This window comes from Cataglyphis hispanica, chromosome 9, assembly GCF_021464435.1.
Source record: "Cataglyphis hispanica isolate Lineage 1 chromosome 9, ULB_Chis1_1.0, whole genome shotgun sequence".
Taxonomy (NCBI): domain Eukaryota; kingdom Metazoa; phylum Arthropoda; class Insecta; order Hymenoptera; family Formicidae; genus Cataglyphis; species Cataglyphis hispanica.
This window is the reverse complement of record NC_065962.1, coordinates 6,971,384-6,988,693: the sequence shown is the minus strand read 5'-3', so window position 1 is coordinate 6,988,693 and position 17,310 is coordinate 6,971,384. Positions and strand designations below refer to the sequence as shown.

At 30.2% G+C, this 17,310-nt stretch overlaps 8 protein-coding genes across 8 annotated transcripts; 5 read left to right on the top strand and 3 right to left on the bottom strand.

Moving 5' to 3' along the window:
• Window positions 1-14: 14 nt before the first annotated feature.
• LOC126851962 (small G protein signaling modulator 3 homolog) lies at window positions 15-4,617 on the top strand. The gene is made up of 15 exons (XM_050596358.1): window positions 15-354; window positions 918-1,099; window positions 1,322-1,420; window positions 1,559-1,722; window positions 1,786-1,996; window positions 2,081-2,211; window positions 2,298-2,531; window positions 2,641-2,735; window positions 2,818-2,963; window positions 3,089-3,186; window positions 3,258-3,437; window positions 3,547-3,657; window positions 3,737-4,047; window positions 4,117-4,277; window positions 4,373-4,617. Exons 1-15 carry the CDS (start codon window positions 286-288, stop codon window positions 4,563-4,565), a joined length of 2,385 nt encoding a protein of 794 aa, XP_050452315.1. The 5' UTR covers window positions 15-285; the 3' UTR covers window positions 4,566-4,617.
• A 142-nt stretch (window positions 4,618-4,759) lies between these two features.
• On the bottom strand, window positions 4,760-7,916 carry LOC126851969 (glycerate kinase). The gene is made up of 2 exons (XM_050596375.1): window positions 7,812-7,916; window positions 4,760-7,736 (listed from the first exon to the last, which is right to left on the bottom strand). Exons 1-2 carry the CDS (start codon window positions 7,850-7,852, stop codon window positions 5,750-5,752), a joined length of 2,028 nt encoding a protein of 675 aa, XP_050452332.1. The 5' UTR covers window positions 7,853-7,916; the 3' UTR covers window positions 4,760-5,749.
• Window positions 7,917-8,317: 401 nt separating this feature from the next.
• On the bottom strand, window positions 8,318-9,320 carry LOC126852052 (histone H2B). Its single transcript, XM_050596534.1, has one exon. The coding sequence runs from the start codon at window positions 9,262-9,264 to the stop codon at window positions 8,893-8,895; it is 372 nt and encodes a 123-aa protein (XP_050452491.1). The 5' UTR covers window positions 9,265-9,320; the 3' UTR covers window positions 8,318-8,892.
• Window positions 9,321-9,497: 177 nt separating this feature from the next.
• On the top strand, window positions 9,498-10,242 carry LOC126852050 (histone H2A). The gene has a single exon (XM_050596531.1). It carries the CDS (start codon window positions 9,542-9,544, stop codon window positions 9,914-9,916), a length of 375 nt encoding a protein of 124 aa, XP_050452488.1. The 5' UTR covers window positions 9,498-9,541; the 3' UTR covers window positions 9,917-10,242.
• A 1,480-nt stretch (window positions 10,243-11,722) lies between these two features.
• Window positions 11,723-12,207, top strand: LOC126852051 (histone H2B). The gene has a single exon (XM_050596533.1). It carries the CDS (start codon window positions 11,783-11,785, stop codon window positions 12,152-12,154), a length of 372 nt encoding a protein of 123 aa, XP_050452490.1. The 5' UTR covers window positions 11,723-11,782; the 3' UTR covers window positions 12,155-12,207.
• A 1,273-nt stretch (window positions 12,208-13,480) lies between these two features.
• On the bottom strand, window positions 13,481-13,883 carry LOC126852057 (histone H4). Its single transcript, XM_050596539.1, has one exon. The coding sequence runs from the start codon at window positions 13,832-13,834 to the stop codon at window positions 13,523-13,525; it is 312 nt and encodes a 103-aa protein (XP_050452496.1). The 5' UTR covers window positions 13,835-13,883; the 3' UTR covers window positions 13,481-13,522.
• A 201-nt stretch (window positions 13,884-14,084) lies between these two features.
• On the top strand, window positions 14,085-14,568 carry LOC126852045 (histone H3). The gene has a single exon (XM_050596527.1). It carries the CDS (start codon window positions 14,122-14,124, stop codon window positions 14,530-14,532), a length of 411 nt encoding a protein of 136 aa, XP_050452484.1. The 5' UTR covers window positions 14,085-14,121; the 3' UTR covers window positions 14,533-14,568.
• A 1,885-nt stretch (window positions 14,569-16,453) lies between these two features.
• LOC126852049 (histone H2A-like) lies at window positions 16,454-16,960 on the top strand. Its single transcript, XM_050596530.1, has one exon. It carries the CDS (start codon window positions 16,508-16,510, stop codon window positions 16,880-16,882), a length of 375 nt encoding a protein of 124 aa, XP_050452487.1. The 5' UTR covers window positions 16,454-16,507; the 3' UTR covers window positions 16,883-16,960.
• The last annotated feature ends 350 nt before the right edge of the window (window positions 16,961-17,310 follow it).

The following is a 17,310-nucleotide window of genomic DNA, read 5'->3' as shown; positions in this document are numbered from 1 at the left end:
TTAGCATATCGATGCTCGGTGCAGTGCACAGATGTTTGATAACGTTAGATAAAATTGGATGAAATTGAGAATTTCGAAATGTAATTATATATACTGAAAGAGCATTTAGAAAAAGCAATCACGTCAGTGTGGGATTATTAGTTGACACTGTGTCAAAAAATTGGATATCTTCGACGTAAAAAACCGTGCTCCAGGCATCCATGTACATACACATTGACAGGCACAAAATGTCAATGAAGATTTGACGTGCTAAAAAACAGGATCTCACGAGAACATCTCAACACAATGGATCTGGCTAAATCATTTTTTAATGTTCGCGATCATGATGGCTATGTCGGGAAAGAGGAACATAACGTGAGTAATCACATGGATAAGTTTATATCTTTAAAGATGTAACATGAAACATGTAAAATAGAAAAATTTTTTAATAATTTTATATATAAATTATTTTTGGACTGTGTGTGTTTATAAAGAGAGAAAAATATTTTTAATATATAGACATAAGTTAATTAAAATAAGAGACACAATTGAATACAAAGCCCAAAAATAGATTTCTATATTGTAATTTAAAAACTAAAATGTGTTAAGCTCCGATAATAATAATCATAAATTAAAAATTGGAAAGGCAATGACTGCGCTAGCTCTCATTACCTTTTCAATTTTTAATTTATGTAATTTTAAAATTATAATTATATAAATTGACATATGTAACAATAAATAAACACACTTAAAGAAGATTTATAAAAATGGAGCAATAAAATCAAAATGTCACTTGAATTATACAGTTAAGAAAGTTAAAGAAATATCAAAATTATTTCTAAAGATTTCAACTTATATTAATGAAAAATAAACTATTTACCTTTGTATACTTTAAGTTTGATATAATTTATTATTTGGATTATTTGGATATTCTCCAGAAAAATCTGGAAGCAGCTGTCTCTGAAGATGAGGTTGAAGTAGAAATTGAAGGTTTATGCGATGAAACTTTGTCACCAGCACCAGGTGGTCCATTTTCAGCATTAACTCCATCTATGTGGCCACAGGATATTTTAGCTAAATTGAATCAACCCGATGATCCAAATTCACAGCCTGAATATAGGTAAAATTTACATATATTATAGTGTACAAAAGCTTTTGAATTTCTATTCTAAATATATATAAATACTATATTATTTTACACAATAAAAAAATTATTATATGTAAAATATTTCGAAAATATATAATACATGTACTAAAATATAAGATATAATACATATACAATTAGAAAATATAATATTATATAATATAGAGTACTAATAATTATCCTAATTGTGAAATTTAGGTTTGATGAATTTGGCTTTCGTGTGGAGGAGGAAGATGGACCTGAACAGAGTTCGAAAAAGTTATTGGGAATACCATTTGTTGAAGATCCTCAACACAGGTTAATTATATTCTGTTCTTAGTTCCTAAATTCAATGGACAAATTTATAAATGTTTACAGTTATATGTATGTGAGATGTAGAAATAGAGAAAGAGAGAAGAGTATAATCAAAATACTAATATTAATTCCACTTTTCAGATTGCAATGGGTTGCTCTGTTAGAATTTAGTCATAATAAAGAAGTAGCAGAACTCTCTTGGCAAAATATGGATCGAAGATTACCTCGCACAGATAAATTGCGTGAAATGGTTCGGCGTGGAATACCTCATTCTTTGAGACCTCAAATTTGGATGCGCATGTCAGGTACAAACCAACACAAATGAATATAATAAACTGTAAATTATGAAAATATATGTTTAATTACAGGAGCACTCCAGAAAAAATGTTCGTCGGAAATAATGTACAAAGATTTAGTAAAAGCCTCAAGTATTGATACTTTAATGACCAATAAACAAATAGAGAAAGATCTCCTTCGTATTATGCCAGCCAATGCATGTTTTAGTCATCTTCATAGTACTGGTATACCTCGTTTAAGGCGTGTTATGCGTGCCTTAGCTTGGTTATATCCTGATATTGGGTATGGAAAGATACAAATGTGTAATTTTATTTAGTCAAATATAAATATAAAATACTAACATTATTTTTTTTCTGTTGCATCAAGTTATTGCCAAGGCACAGGTACAATAGCAGCATCATTATTATTGCTTTTGGAAGAGGACAATGCATTTTGGATGATGGCAACAATAGTAGAAGATTTGTTGCCAGCTTCTTATTACTCTTCAACATTGTTGGGTAAATACATTTTTTGTTGATGTTATAAAACATTTTAAGTCACAAAGGTTTATAATTATATAATGTTAAATTTATTATTTCCATAGGTATTCAAGCTGACCAAAAGGTGCTTCGCACATTAGTAACAAATTATCTTCCTGATATAGATCATGTTTTGGCACTACACGACATAGAATTAAGTCTCATATCTTTGCACTGGTTTCTGACTTTATTTGCATCAGTTGTACACATGAAGATATTATTGCGAATATGGGATATGTTTCTCTTTGATGGATCTATAGTTTTATTTCAAATCACACTTGGAATGTTGAAAATAAAAGGTATTTATGTTTTTATATATATATATATATATATATATATATATATATATTTTTTTTTTTCCATATATAATCATAACTTTAAGCTTATCATTATGAAATATTCTTTCAGAAACAGATTTAAAACAATTGGAGAATTCTGCACAAATATTTAATGCTCTCTCAGACATCCCAGGTGACATTGATGATGTGGATCAATTATTTAATGTATGTTTTTCTTGATATAATATTACTAAAATGTGTTATAAATTTCAACATTGTTTTAATATCTACTTAATATATATTTTAGGTATCTTTAGAAGTTAGTGGATCATTAACAGATGTATTAGTTGAAACTCATAGACGTCGTCATTTAGCATATTTAATGGCTGATCAAGGTGGATTGGTAGGGAATCCCGATGCGGTACCAAATTTACCGAAACAACACTTGAATAGGTGATGAAAAATATATCTATTACTATTATTATTAACATTGATTAATAATCACATTAATTTAAATCTTTTTCATTTAAATCTCTTTCTATTTTTACATATATATCCTTTGCATACTACTTATACAGACGTCAAATGAAGCGAAGTAAATCAATGTTACAAACAATTTTGTTTGGAAATGATGATAGTGAAGATGATGCAAAATCTAAAAATATACGTCAAACAGGTACATTCAGATTGTATAGAGATTTCTCATAATAAAATTTATCTAACTTAATATGAATATGAAACTTTTAGAAATTCTAGTCGATTTAAGGGAAGCTGTTTTACAAGTTGCAAGACACTTCATAAATGTGGATCCAAAATTAAATAATATTGTTCTCATAGCAGATTATACTATGGAAAGTCATGCAAAAGATCATGACAATTATGTCAACGTATCCCGAACGCGAAAGAGAAGAGCCAAAGCTTTATTAGGTTCAAATATTTTTTCTATTATTGCATATTAAATAATTTTAAATAATTTTGTAATAGTAAAATTTGAAGAGAATCAACTGAAACTATTTTACAATTGATCTTGTTACAGATTTCGAGAGACACGATGACGATGAGCTTGGTTTTCGAAAGAACGATATAATTACGATAATTAGTCAGAAAGATGAACATTGTTGGGTAGGAGAACTCAATGGACTAAGAGGTAATATATGGCTGAAAGTAATCTTATAGAATTTAGTTTATGATGTTAAGTACTTTGAAGCACTGATGACACATTTTAGGATGGTTTCCTGCAAAGTTTGTAGAATTGCTAGACGAACGAAGTAAACAATATACATGCGCCGGAGATGATGCAGTTAGCGAAGCTGTTACCGACTTAGTAAGAGGTACATTGTGTCCCACCATAAAAGCAGTATTAGAGCATGGAATGAAGAGACCGTCATTTTTGGGCGGACCATGTCATCCATGGTTATTTATAGAAGAAGCCTCTAATAGAGAAGTGGAGAAGGATTTTAATTCTGTTTATAGTCGATTAGTATTGTGCAAAACGTATAGATTGGACGAAGATGGTAAAGTTCTGACGCCGGAAGAGGTACTATAGATTATATATTGCACTATCATTCTTTTTTCATATCTGTTCAATAACAAAATAATTTTTCAGTTATTATATCGTTGTGTTCAATCTATAAATCTAACACATGATAATGCACATGCTCAGATGGATGTAAAATTACGCTCTCTCATCTGTCTTGGTTTGAATGAACAAGTACTTCATTTATGGTTAGAAGTTTTATGTTCCTGTGTAGAAGTAGTACAAAAATGGTAAGTGTAAATATATATATATATTTTTTTTGTGTTAAAATTTATATATATCTATTATCGCTATTACAATATATACATATAATAATATATAATAGGTATCATCCATGGAGTTTCATAAATAGTCCAGGTTGGGTACAAATCAAATGTGAATTGAGAATTCTAAGCCAATTTGCATTTAATTTGAATCCCGACTGGGAACTACCACCCAAGAAGGAACAATCGCAACCTTTAAAAGATGGGGTTCGAGATATGCTAGTCAAACATCATTTATTTAGTTGGGATCTTTAGCATATATAATTCTCTGATTAATGAGATATTACTGAATAAAAAATGTAGTGAATTTTTTCATATTTATTACTAGATACATTTAAAAACTATTTTACGAATTCATGTATACATACAAATCATTTAAATATTGTCTTCTGATAAATTTTGGCAACTTTTGTTGCTTCCTTATACTTTTTTTTTATTTTATTAATCCCATAATCTTTGAATATGCAAAAAGCTTCTTAATTAATTAACAAGCTTTTTATTGTCTGAAATATATCTTAAGGATTAAAAATAATATTGTAATGTACAAATAAGTATATAATCTTACACATATTTATCATTTTATAGCATATAATTTATAAATATGTTATTAGAAAAATAAGAAAATTTAAAGGAAATTTAAATTGTTTAATTAAAATATTCATTTAAAATAATGAATGTGCACACGACAAATTGCCAATAATTTTTATATTTTTTTTTCCGTATATTTTGGTAAATAATTCTTTTCAAGAAGCTTAAATTTTTGTTTTAATATAATTTCTATCAAAATAATTCAGCACTAAAATAATTATCAACTGTAACAGAACAAAATATATAGTAGAAATCTATAATATATCTATAAAGTAGAAATAGATTTTTAGATTAAGTCTTTGACAACTAAAGCTGCATTGTCTATCTATATATAAATGTTATTTCATATTTATATATATCTTTACGAAATATTAGTTTTATATTTCTTTTTTATATAAGAAATTATATGAGAAAAATTTACATATATACAAAAAAAAAGAGATTAACAAATTATATATATATATACACACACACACACACACAATGTCTCTGTGTAAATGCGTGCACGCGTGCGTGTGGTATGTTAATGTGTATGGTATAGTATGTAAAAGATATATTATTCCAATCTCTTCAATTATAATTAATATGTAATGTAAAAAAATGTGTTATAATTTAAAAGATTTATTTTTAAGCAGTGCCTTTGTGACGTACAAATATAATTGAAGTATCCTATGTATAGTTAAAAAATTTTTGTATTTACATCAAAATGTAAATTTATTCTTTTCAAAAAGATACTGTTGAACTACAAGTTATTTTATGCAACATAGTGCATCACTTAATTGCACTCATTGTTAACAATTGATATGATATAATAATATAGAATGTATTATATTCTTTATGAATTTTTTTGCCTAATCAAGTTTACGTTTTTTGTTGCAACATGGATCTTTAAAATTTTCGTCAATGATCTTTATATTAAGAGGTGGTTCTTTCTCTTCGGTAATTAAAAATGAAGGTTGTAAAAATTTGTCTTTGTCAAATTTTAATGAAGCCTGTATAGCCTTGTATTTTTCGATAGTCGACTCGTCAATATGTAAATCGTGTATGTCTAAAATATCTTCTTCATATGATTTGTCAGAGAAATCAATTTCACATCTGCACGAACGTTGTTTAATATAAATAAAATGTAAATCCATAACATTGGTTCCAATGATTCCTGTCTTAATCAAATCTGCACCTTTTTTGAAACGCGAATAAAAATTGTATGTATCATTTTCTTTTAAAGTATTTTCAGGTAACATACGTTCCACTTCCATTGTTGTTAATACCAAGGGATCAATATGTTCTTGAGCAGAAACAGACTCTTCTGTTGCATTACTAGATTTTTTATCTGATATTTCTGTTCTCTGTTCAGGTAAAGTTTGAGTAATTTTTTTAGTAGCCATGGACTTAATTTTTGCATAAACATCATGCATTATAGGTGCAATGGAAGGGTAACCAAATGCACCTGCTGCATCAGTAGGACCATCTTGACCATCAGTACCTGCGCTAAGCATTATTACATCGTATTCAGCGAATCGCGGATAACTTTTGACTTTTGCTAACCAATCTAACGAGAAACGCAAAGCTAACTCCTGATTTCTACCACCTTTCCCTTGACCAGTTACTACAACTGTAGGCTCTCCTCCTCCAATTAAAACTATACCACCGAGATTGTTAGTGATTTTATGAAAGATTTCATCTACCTTTTCAATAGATAATGAAAGTATTGGCATGGTCCGTACTTTTTCATAAAATTCTTCTCTCTTCAACTCTTTTAATAAAACAAGACATATTAAACTTGTTATATCAGCATATGCTAAACTAACATCCTGTACATTTCCTGTAATATCATTTCTTAATATAATTGGAGTCAATTTTTTACGCAATGCTTCAAAGCTTGCAGTTTCAAGAGCCATTGTATTATTTCCTAAAACTATATTTGTCACATGTTTGAATTGTTTAGCCGGACTCAACAATGCTCTGTCATCAAAAGTCTCCTTGGATGTTAAAACTGTCTTTAGATTGCCTTCTAGTAATTGATATAAGTTATATTTTTTTAGTATACTAATAACATTATCTGGTGCTTTTGTGCTATATACAGTAGGACCACTAGCAATTAAGTCTATAGGATCACCAACAATATCAGATAATATCAATGTAATAATGGATGCAGGATACGCCATTCGTGCCAAACCGCCACCCTTTACAAGAGACAACTTCTTTCTTACAGTATTAAGCTCTGTAATATCAGCACCTGCATTTTGAAGCTTTTTACAGAGTTCCAATTTGTCTTCTTGATCAAGAACAGGCCTTGGCATGTATAGCAAAGCAGAACCTCCACCTGATACTAATACTATTAAAGTATCTGCTGCTGTCAATGTTTCAACCAAATCTATAATATCATGCGTAGTATTCAATGATCTGCTGTCAGGTTGATTATTGATACTACCCTCACGATAGTCTATCACACTATCGTGTAACTTAGGAAAGCTAGATTTATCTTCGAAGATCCACATAGCATCCTTTGATGGAATACTGACAATACCTTTTTTCAAGACATTACCGAGTATTTTCTCGAGTTCTATTGCCATTCCCATAACTGCTTTACCAAATCCAACTAGATAAACACTCTCTCGAAGTAAAAAACTCTTTTCATCAATGTACAAAGTATTATTTTGGAATTTCACTTTCTTTTTGATTATCTCGTTCGGTGATACCGCTTTTACGGCAGAATGAAAGATGTCAATCAAATCAGATTTAGACTCTGACAAAAGTTTTGTGTCTGTTGCCATGCTGTGATTGGAATTTGTACGCTTGAAAATTTTTAATAGGTTAGGATGAGAAATAATCGAATAACTGAAAGATTAAAATAAACATAAACGAAACATCATTGAAACATTCAATTGCAGTAATAAAAATCAAGACACTTGCCTGCGTAGAATAAACTTGTGTAATATTATTCTTTGTCGCATTATAATCGATTATTAAATACATCGGTCAATACATGGAAGACATTTTCTATGATAACACTGCAATATCTTTTTATGATAAAATTTTTATTCTATATCACACGCGTTATGGAGATTAATATTTTTAATTTTTATTTTTTATACATACGCGCGTTTATTTATCACTGAAAAAAAATGTTTTAAATAACAAATGATGGCTAAAAAAACCAAACTCAATTATATTTGTATACATTTTAACATTATTAAATATATTAACTCTAATTTATAAGTAGAAATAAATATTGCTGCTATTTATTAATTTTATCTCTTCAATTTTGCTTTATGCTTTTCTGTCAAAGAAAATATCGATTTATAAATTTATGACTATACTTTTACAAGAGAGCTATCTCATATACAATCTTATATTAAAGAGAACGTGTTCAATTATTATAACTGACTTTCGATAAATAAGTATATATAAAAATGTTTTTGATTTTAAAAATAAATCCATACAATATATACTGTACATACAAAATATAAATCGTGTATGTACATATATACATGCTATTTACAAAACACAATAAAGTGTATATTTTAAAATTTTTCAAGAATATTTTTGATGGAATTATTGTATTTTACAAAAAAAAAAAAAAAAAATTGTTATTCTTCAATATTATTATAATTGAAAAATAAATGTATTAACATAACTGTCAAGTATTAGCAATTAGCGTGTTCAAAACATTTTCTTTCTTTATTTCCGTTATTTATATACCGAAGTATTACGGTAATCTTTACGCGTGAATATTTCTAATATTTAACGATAATAAATTCACATAAAATGCAACTTGATTAAATTTTTCTGAGTTTTAAATTAATAAAATTTAATTTGGAGAATCATACTTGACTTTAAAGCGAAATAATCTTTACATCATATAAATTATTTTTTGTAAAATTGATAAATGCATAATATAGCGCATTTTTATGCAAAACCCAGAAAAATCAACGTTAAAAATTTTTGTTGGCCCTGAAAAGGGCCGTTTGTGTACTGGAGGATTATTGGAAATTTATTTGGAGCTGGTGTACTTGGTTACCGCCTTCGTGCCTTCACTGACTGCGTGCTTGGCCAATTCACCCGGCAACAAGAGCCTCACAGCTGTTTGTATCTCGCGGGAGGTGATAGTCGAGCGCTTGTTGTAATGCGCCAATCTCGACGCTTCCGCAGCGATTCTTTCAAATACATCGTTTACGAAGCTGTTCATGATGCTCATGGCTTTGCTGGAGATTCCAGTGTCCGGGTGGACTTGCTTCAGTACCTTGTAGATGTAAATCGCGTAACTTTCCTTCCTCTTCCTCTTCTTCTTTTTATCGGTCTTGCTGATATTCTTCTGAGCCTTACCGGCTTTCTTTACCGCTTTACCACTCGCTTTAGGAGGCATTCTCGTCAAATCAAGATCTCTTGCAGATTAAACCACGATACAGAGTCCTCGATATCCACGGGAAAAATGTGACTGGTGCGAGCCGAACTATTATATATATACGTACGTGCGAGAGCTGCAACGCACCAATCAGAACGCCGGATGGCCACCGCGCGCTCAGAGAGGTGGCGGTGCGCTCTCCTGACGGAGTACAAAAGGGCAGCACGAATCGACCGTGCGTCACAACTCTCTTGCTTCTCGTAAGATCGAGATCTCTGTATTCGCTGATTCGAGCAATATGTCTGGTCGTGGAAAGGGCGGCAAAGTTAAGGGAAAGGCGAAGTCGCGCTCCAACAGAGCGGGATTACAGTTTCCCGTGGGCCGTATTCATCGTTTGCTGAGGAAAGGAAATTACGCTGAGCGCGTTGGTGCCGGTGCTCCGGTTTACCTGGCCGCGGTAATGGAATATCTCGCCGCTGAAGTATTGGAATTGGCTGGCAACGCGGCTCGCGACAACAAGAAGACGAGAATCATCCCTCGCCACTTGCAGCTTGCCATCCGCAATGACGAGGAATTGAACAAGCTGCTGTCTGGTGTAACCATCGCTCAAGGTGGCGTCTTGCCGAACATTCAAGCTGTGCTGCTGCCCAAGAAAACGGAAAAGAAAGCATAATCATAATCCGATAACCATCATCAAAAAATGGCCCTTCTCAGGGCCACAAAATTTTAAGACTGGAATAATCTCGTAGCATCGTAATATTTTTACTAATAGATATATGATTATTTTTGTAATAAAGTTAATATAAATTTCTTTTTTTACACACACTTTCAATACGCTCATATTGACATATACGTGTCATATCTGTCATTGTACAATATAATGTAAAATATATTTCCAAATATTATGCATACACTAAATTTTAAGTAATCACTTTATGACAATACGTAGTTTTAAATGCATAGTCTTATATCACAAATTAATATATTTGTACAAATTATCAAACTGTAGAAATGTAACTTGAATATAATAATGAATCACAATATTCCTATATATATATATTGAAAATTTTGGATTGATTATAATTCTTTGTACATTTATAAGTTTATTAATTTTTTTTATCGCTAGTCACTTTATCATTAGATCCATGCATCAAATTTTAATATTTTTATCTTCTCACATTTATTATTATATTTATTTATCTATTTTCAAAGATGAAATAAATTATTATAATAGCTTCGACTAACTAATAAATGTACAGTAACAATAATTTATAAATCCAAGTCTATGCACTAGCTAGAACATACGATTTTAAAATTAAACTTCATCTCATTGAGAGAGAAAATAAGGCGAATAATATTTTTTGTTTACTAGTCTTTTTAAACTCTATATATATATTTTTTTTTCTATTTTATAAATGTTAAAACTATAATGTAATTTATTATTTTCTAATAATTTATTACTTTCTTAAAACGGATGAGATTTAAAGAGTATTGCATGATATTATGTAATTATTTTTTTTCTCTAAATATTTAACCATCTCATTCTAAAGATATTGGCAAATTGTGAAGTTTTTGCGAAGATAATGTAAAATAATTAACGATAGATAGAGAAGTTAGCGAAATTAATTTAGATTTTAGTATATAAACAATTATTTTTAAGGCTTCTCTTAATATCGATTACATCTCATCGCGATTTATGCTCATGTATTATTATATTATTGCTCACAATTGTATGTGAAAATTATTTAATATTAAGCCAGACTATAACAATAAAATTGCATGAAATCGTCGTGATATCACGAAATGGCGCTGGAAAAAAAAAATTCCTTTTACTGTTCAATCATTGCATAAAGTCATATCAAATATGAGCAATTATTCTGCAACATTGGCATAAATTTTGGAGTATAGATAAGATCCTTTATCTTATAGTAATTTAGAGAATAAAAATTTATCAACATTATAATAAAAGTATTTAATTATATTTGTATATATATAATGTGTTTCATAAAAATACCATCATCTTTTAAACACATTTGGAATCTTATCGGGAGATAAGATTAATCTGTTTTAAGCACATGCTTACAAAATAATATGTCCATTTTGTAAGAACGTTCAACTGAATTATTTAATTAAGTACAACATTAATACGCGAATAGCAAGAATTTACTCCAAAATCTATACAATCTCACGTGAAATTCTAACGCAATTACAGTCATATATTTTTAATGTATTAGAGTGTATCGAGGAGAACTATATATACTGGATCGTTAAATTCGTTTTATTGTTATAAACCATTATGGTAGTACGTTCTGTTTGTGAGCAATGAGTTCCTGTTCCATAGCTTGCTCCGATTCAACGTAGAAAGCGTGTGACAGCTGTTACTTTAGCGCTCTGTCAACCGCGACAGCTGATTGGAGGAGCGTCGTTCCCCCCGAGTCGTATAAAATGAACGCGCCTGACAGTCGACGATCAATTGACGCTCCGACTTCGTTCGACGCGCGACTCGTACGTTGAGAGTTTCGTCGCTAATAATTACATCATGCCGCCGAAAGCGAGTGGGAAGGCGGTAAAAAAGGCGGGCAAGGCCCAGAAGAACATCAGTAAGACGGATAAGAAAAAGAAGAGGAAGAGGAAGGAAAGTTATGCCATTTACATCTACAAGGTACTGAAGCAAGTACACCCGGACACTGGCATCTCCAGTAAAGCCATGAGCATCATGAACAGCTTTGTTAACGACGTGTTCGAAAGGATCGCTGCTGAAGCGTCGAGATTGGCTCACTATAACAAAAGATCGACGATCACCTCTCGTGAGATACAAACTGCAGTAAGGCTTCTCTTACCCGGAGAATTGGCCAAACACGCGGTCAGTGAGGGAACTAAAGCAGTAACCAAATACACTAGTTCCAAGTAAAGCTACATACAATACATCGCATTATATATATATATATATCGGCCCTTTTCAGGGCCAACATATGTTCAAAACGTGAAAGTCTTTTTCGTTTCGCTCGCAATATTTTTATACCTACATTTCGACTCATTATTTTTCATATCTCACGAATAAAGCACACTAAAAATAAATTATAGAAACGAAGTGTATAATTTTTCCGATGAACTGATATTTAAATCAACAAGGACAAATTTTGTATATCCTTTTTTATGTATTTTTTCGTACGACCTTAAACGTTTAATTTTCATCAGTTTAAGATTTAGGCTATATCAAATATTTATATATCCCCAAATGACGTAAGCTTTGCATTAAGTTTTTGATGTTTCCTTTTATTTTATTGAATATTATGATAAATTAGTTTACGATTTATACTGTATTTCTTAAATCATTATCTGTTAACGCAAAAATGCATTCTAAAATTAAATCATAAATAATTCGAGATTGTTTCATTGTCTTTTAAATTTATGTAGCAATATAAAAGATTCAATATAAAGAGAGAAAAAATAATGTTCTTAATAATGTGCTGCGTAAATATTTAAAAAATAATGTCTTTAGATAAAAATTGGAATTTAATCATTAAATAGCTTGTACCTATTATTAGAAAATATATATGTAAATGTAATAATATATTTATAATATAGTAATTTTTTATTGTCATTTTAAAAGTTTCACCTTATTAAAGTATGACGAATAAAACAACTTAGGCTTCTTTGAAATTTACTTATTTCTTATGAAATTAGTATTACTTTTACGCCTTAGGTAGTTACAAATATAGGAAATAATTTTTAATTTATAAAAATTAAATAAAATTAATTTTTTTCTTAGTATTGTAAATAAAAAAATATCTAACTATATATAAGCACAAATTTTTCAAACATATTTTGAATATATATATTTTAGACATATAGAAAAATCTTGTAGGACCATAAATTAATGACTTATTAATTAAATTTGTAAACAAATGAAATGTATATTTCAATACATACATATATATTTAATTTTCATCTTGTTCGTTTATTAATTCCGAATAAAAGATTTATATAAATTTGCTTCTAATTTTTTTTTTTTTTTTTCTTCATTAAATGCTTCATTTTTAAATATTTGCAAATAAATATATGTATAATGGCAATTTAATTTCTTAAAATTTCAATATCGAATTGTTTAGCGGCAAAAAGCACTGATAAATAAAGTATTGAAATGTTATTATCTATATATGTCATATCCAATAATTCTTTTAAATTAAACGTAATATTGCTAATAAGAAAATTCCAATGTTTGAGAATTTGTGGCCCTGAAAAGGGCCGTTTGTATTGTAAGAACAATTGTCTATGTTTAACCGCCGAAGCCGTACAGAGTTCTTCCTTGACGCTTTAGGGCGTAGACGACGTCCATAGCAGTGACAGTCTTCCTTTTTGCATGCTCGGTATAAGTAACCGCGTCACGAATCACGTTCTCGAGGAATACTTTCAGTACGCCACGCGTCTCTTCGTAGATCAATCCAGATATACGCTTGACACCACCACGACGTGCAAGACGACGAATAGCTGGCTTAGTGATGCCTTGAATGTTGTCGCGAAGTACCTTACGATGTCTCTTCGCTCCTCCTTTTCCCAATCCCTTACCTCCCTTACCGCGACCAGTCATCGTAATACGCTTACAAGAGTCGTACTATCACCTCGACAAGAGCAGAACGAATTTTGCTCGACTTAGCGAACACCGCGGTTTTATTCCATGGTCGCAGGCCAATTCCCACCACAACGACGTCCACCAATAGGATCGCCGCATCAATCTGTCCTCCCCACTCCTGTAATACCAACCAATCAGGTGCGTCGAGCGATTGTGCAACCCGGTATATAACGACAATGATTTCGTCAGAATGTTTCAAATCTGACGAAGCGCTTTAAAGATAATCGGACGTTACGTTGACTACGATGGCACGTACTAAGCAGACTGCTCGCAAATCGACAGGAGGAAAAGCTCCTCGCAAACAGCTCGCTACTAAAGCCGCAAGAAAGAGCGCCCCAGCTACCGGTGGCGTGAAGAAGCCTCATCGTTATAGGCCCGGTACTGTGGCCCTTCGCGAGATTCGTCGTTATCAAAAAAGTACGGAATTGTTGATCCGTAAATTACCGTTCCAACGACTCGTTCGCGAGATCGCTCAAGATTTTAAGACTGATTTACGTTTCCAAAGTTCCGCTGTAATGGCTCTCCAGGAAGCTAGCGAAGCATATCTCGTAGGATTGTTTGAAGACACCAATTTATGCGCTATTCATGCTAAGCGCGTCACTATCATGCCTAAAGATATCCAATTGGCACGTCGCATTCGTGGCGAGCGAGCTTAAATGCTTAAAATTAATAAACAATCGGCCCTTTTCAGGGCCAACAATTTTTCTTCCAAAGAATATCTTCTTATTAGCAATATATTTCGTAATATAAATTTATAACTAAATTATATTAAAATAATTATAGATGTATGAATAATTCGTTTTCAATTCCAAAATACATATTTGTCGATAAGTTTATAATTTTTTAAATAATTGCAAACTTATCATTTGTGCTTATATCATCCTGATTTAAAAGTGTAAAAGTTCTTTCAGTTATATTGAAATTAAATATTTTTTATAGTTTGCATAATGTAGAAAGAAATATTGTTATAATTATTATTATATAAAAATTAAATTTTTATACAAATTATAAATATATATTATAAATAATATATACATTATCTAAATAGTGATTATAATCGCAAATAATCTTTCGAGTACTTACTAAATTGATAATTCGTATAATGTATTATAGATTTCATATTATAAATTTTCATAATTCTAAATGATTCTATTTGCTTGCAAATTTTATTTTTTATTTACATTTTATGTGTACACAACATATATATATAGTATTTAATATTATCCAAATTTTTTTATTTCAATTAACTATATTTTATTGACATTCGAAAATATGTAGAATTTTATTACATATTTAAGGATTATTTTATTCAGATTTTAAAAATAAAAATTCTCTACTTATACATTGAATTATAATTTAAATAAGTATATTAAATATTATTTCAAGAGAAAGAGAAACATCTCTTCATTTATCAAATTTATATAATATACGAAAAGACAAAGATGTATAAATATTAGAGAATAGCCAAGTTTTTTGTATTATTGAATTCATATATAAATTCCTCGTCTTATTAAGTTGAGACGAAGAAAATTTAATTAATGAATATATATAAATGACGACACTCAAGTATATTTTATCACTTTTCTAAATAGACGGATTTATCTTAAAATAGAGGAATTTAATAATAATTAGCAAATAGTTTTTATGCAAGATTTATGATATTATTGCTCAAATTTGTTGCCTTTTTAAACATCGATGAATTTGACAAATATAAAAAATACTTTAGATTTATTCATGAAATAGACTGATTGTAAATAATAATGTTAAAGTTTTCTTTCTATTTTTTTTTTTTTTATAAATAAGTATTATTTATTTCGAAAAATTAATTTAGTTGTTCTTTCATAATACATAAATCGAAGTCCATATATCTTTGTCGTTTGTTTATATGGACATACAGAATGACGCCTAAATGTTGTTGGAAATACAACTCGCAGCATTAAGGCAACAAAAATTTGAGAATTATTTAACAATAGGAAAAGTTATTTACACATTATAAATCGAGCCGAAAAAAGACATTAATTTGAAGCGGATATTAGCTGAAATAAATTTGATTTAGATGTTTTTTAATACATTTTTAAATACTTTTGAATATAATCTTGCAGAGAGAATTATCGTGTAAAACATATCCTAATATGTCAATTTTTAAAAATTTAATTTCTGTTAGGAATTATATAATTGTATTAATATAATATACATATATAACTATGCTATATAATATATATTTGATTAATATAAATATAATTTACTTTTATATATATATATATATATATATATATATATATATATATATATATATATATATGAATATACACACACACACACACACACACACACACAATATTATATCGCTATTCATTTGTGCGTTAGATTATTAATAAATCATTATTATTTATATTTTATTAAACGAGAAAGATGTGAAAATACGTTGATAGCTGCAATATAGAAGCATTTTGAAAATGTACGTTGAATCATAGCATTTCAACCAATGACAGCTTTGCTCGCACGCCATTGGTTGAACGCTACTACCACAATCGCCTATAAATACCTGCTGCTTCTGGTAGACTGGCACAAATTGTGTTTGACCATCGTGCTATACGTATCGAGGCTACTCAACTTTATCAAGTCGTCAAGATGTCTGGACGTGGCAAAGGTGGTAAAATAAAGGGCAAAGCGAAGAGCCGTTCCAATCGAGCTGGACTGCAATTTCCCGTGGGTCGTATTCATCGGTTATTGAGGAAGGGAAATTACGCGGAACGCGTCGGTGCCGGTGCTCCGGTTTACCTGGCCGCGGTAATGGAATATCTCGCCGCTGAAGTATTGGAATTGGCTGGAAATGCAGCACGGGATAATAAGAAAACGAGAATCATTCCAAGACACTTGCAGCTTGCCATTCGCAATGACGAGGAATTGAACAAGCTGTTGTCTGGTGTAACCATCGCTCAAGGTGGTGTCTTGCCGAACATTCAAGCTGTGCTATTGCCGAAGAAGACTGAAAAGAAAGCGTAATCATAAATTGGCAATGTGAGACAACAACTTACGATGGTTGACTGCGGATCCACAATATCACAAATGGCCCTTTTCAGGGCCCCAAAATATTTTGATACGATGGTACGATCTCGTTCGCTTCAAATTTAAAAAGAAATTCGTGTTTATCTGATTTTATACACAAAAATATGATAGATAATATGAAATATAAAAATAATGTAAAAAATATGACAGACATTTTGAATTGAAATTGCAGTTGAACAGGTTCCATAATCAAATCAAAACATGAAACATTTAATAAACATGTCTGAAGAAACTTAGATTGTCGATTTCTAAAGCAATAATTTATGCAGTTATATCAAAATTTGCACATATATGAGCTTACATAAATTATTTTAAATTTTTTAGATAATATAAGAAATTGCATTTATAAAATTATTTAGAATTTA

Bases quoted from the DNA above. Each gene is read 5' to 3' on its own strand.
- LOC126852052 (XM_050596534.1), bottom strand. From the start codon at position 9,264: ATGCCTCCTAAAGCGAGTGGTAAAGCGGTAAAGAAAGCCGGTAAGGCT.
- LOC126852050 (XM_050596531.1), top strand. From the start codon at position 9,542: ATGTCTGGTCGTGGAAAGGGCGGCAAAGTTAAGGGAAAGGCGAAGTCG.
- LOC126852057 (XM_050596539.1), bottom strand. From the start codon at position 13,834: ATGACTGGTCGCGGTAAGGGAGGTAAGGGATTGGGAAAAGGAGGAGCG.
- LOC126851962 (XM_050596358.1), top strand. From the start codon at position 286: ATGGATCTGGCTAAATCATTTTTTAATGTTCGCGATCATGATGGCTAT. The intron at 1,100-1,321 runs GTAAAATTTACA...TGTGAAATTTAG, and splicing joins AATTCACAGCCTGAATATAG to GTTTGATGAATTTGGCTTTC. The intron at 2,964-3,088 runs GTGATGAAAAAT...CTACTTATACAG, and splicing joins CCGAAACAACACTTGAATAG to ACGTCAAATGAAGCGAAGTA.
- LOC126852045 (XM_050596527.1), top strand. From the start codon at position 14,122: ATGGCACGTACTAAGCAGACTGCTCGCAAATCGACAGGAGGAAAAGCT.
- LOC126852051 (XM_050596533.1), top strand. From the start codon at position 11,783: ATGCCGCCGAAAGCGAGTGGGAAGGCGGTAAAAAAGGCGGGCAAGGCC.
- LOC126852049 (XM_050596530.1), top strand. From the start codon at position 16,508: ATGTCTGGACGTGGCAAAGGTGGTAAAATAAAGGGCAAAGCGAAGAGC.
- LOC126851969 (XM_050596375.1), bottom strand. From the start codon at position 7,852: ATGCGACAAAGAATAATATTACACAAGTTTATTCTACGCAG. The intron at 7,737-7,811 runs GCAAGTGTCTTG...TTAATCTTTCAG, and splicing joins CACAAGTTTATTCTACGCAG to TTATTCGATTATTTCTCATC.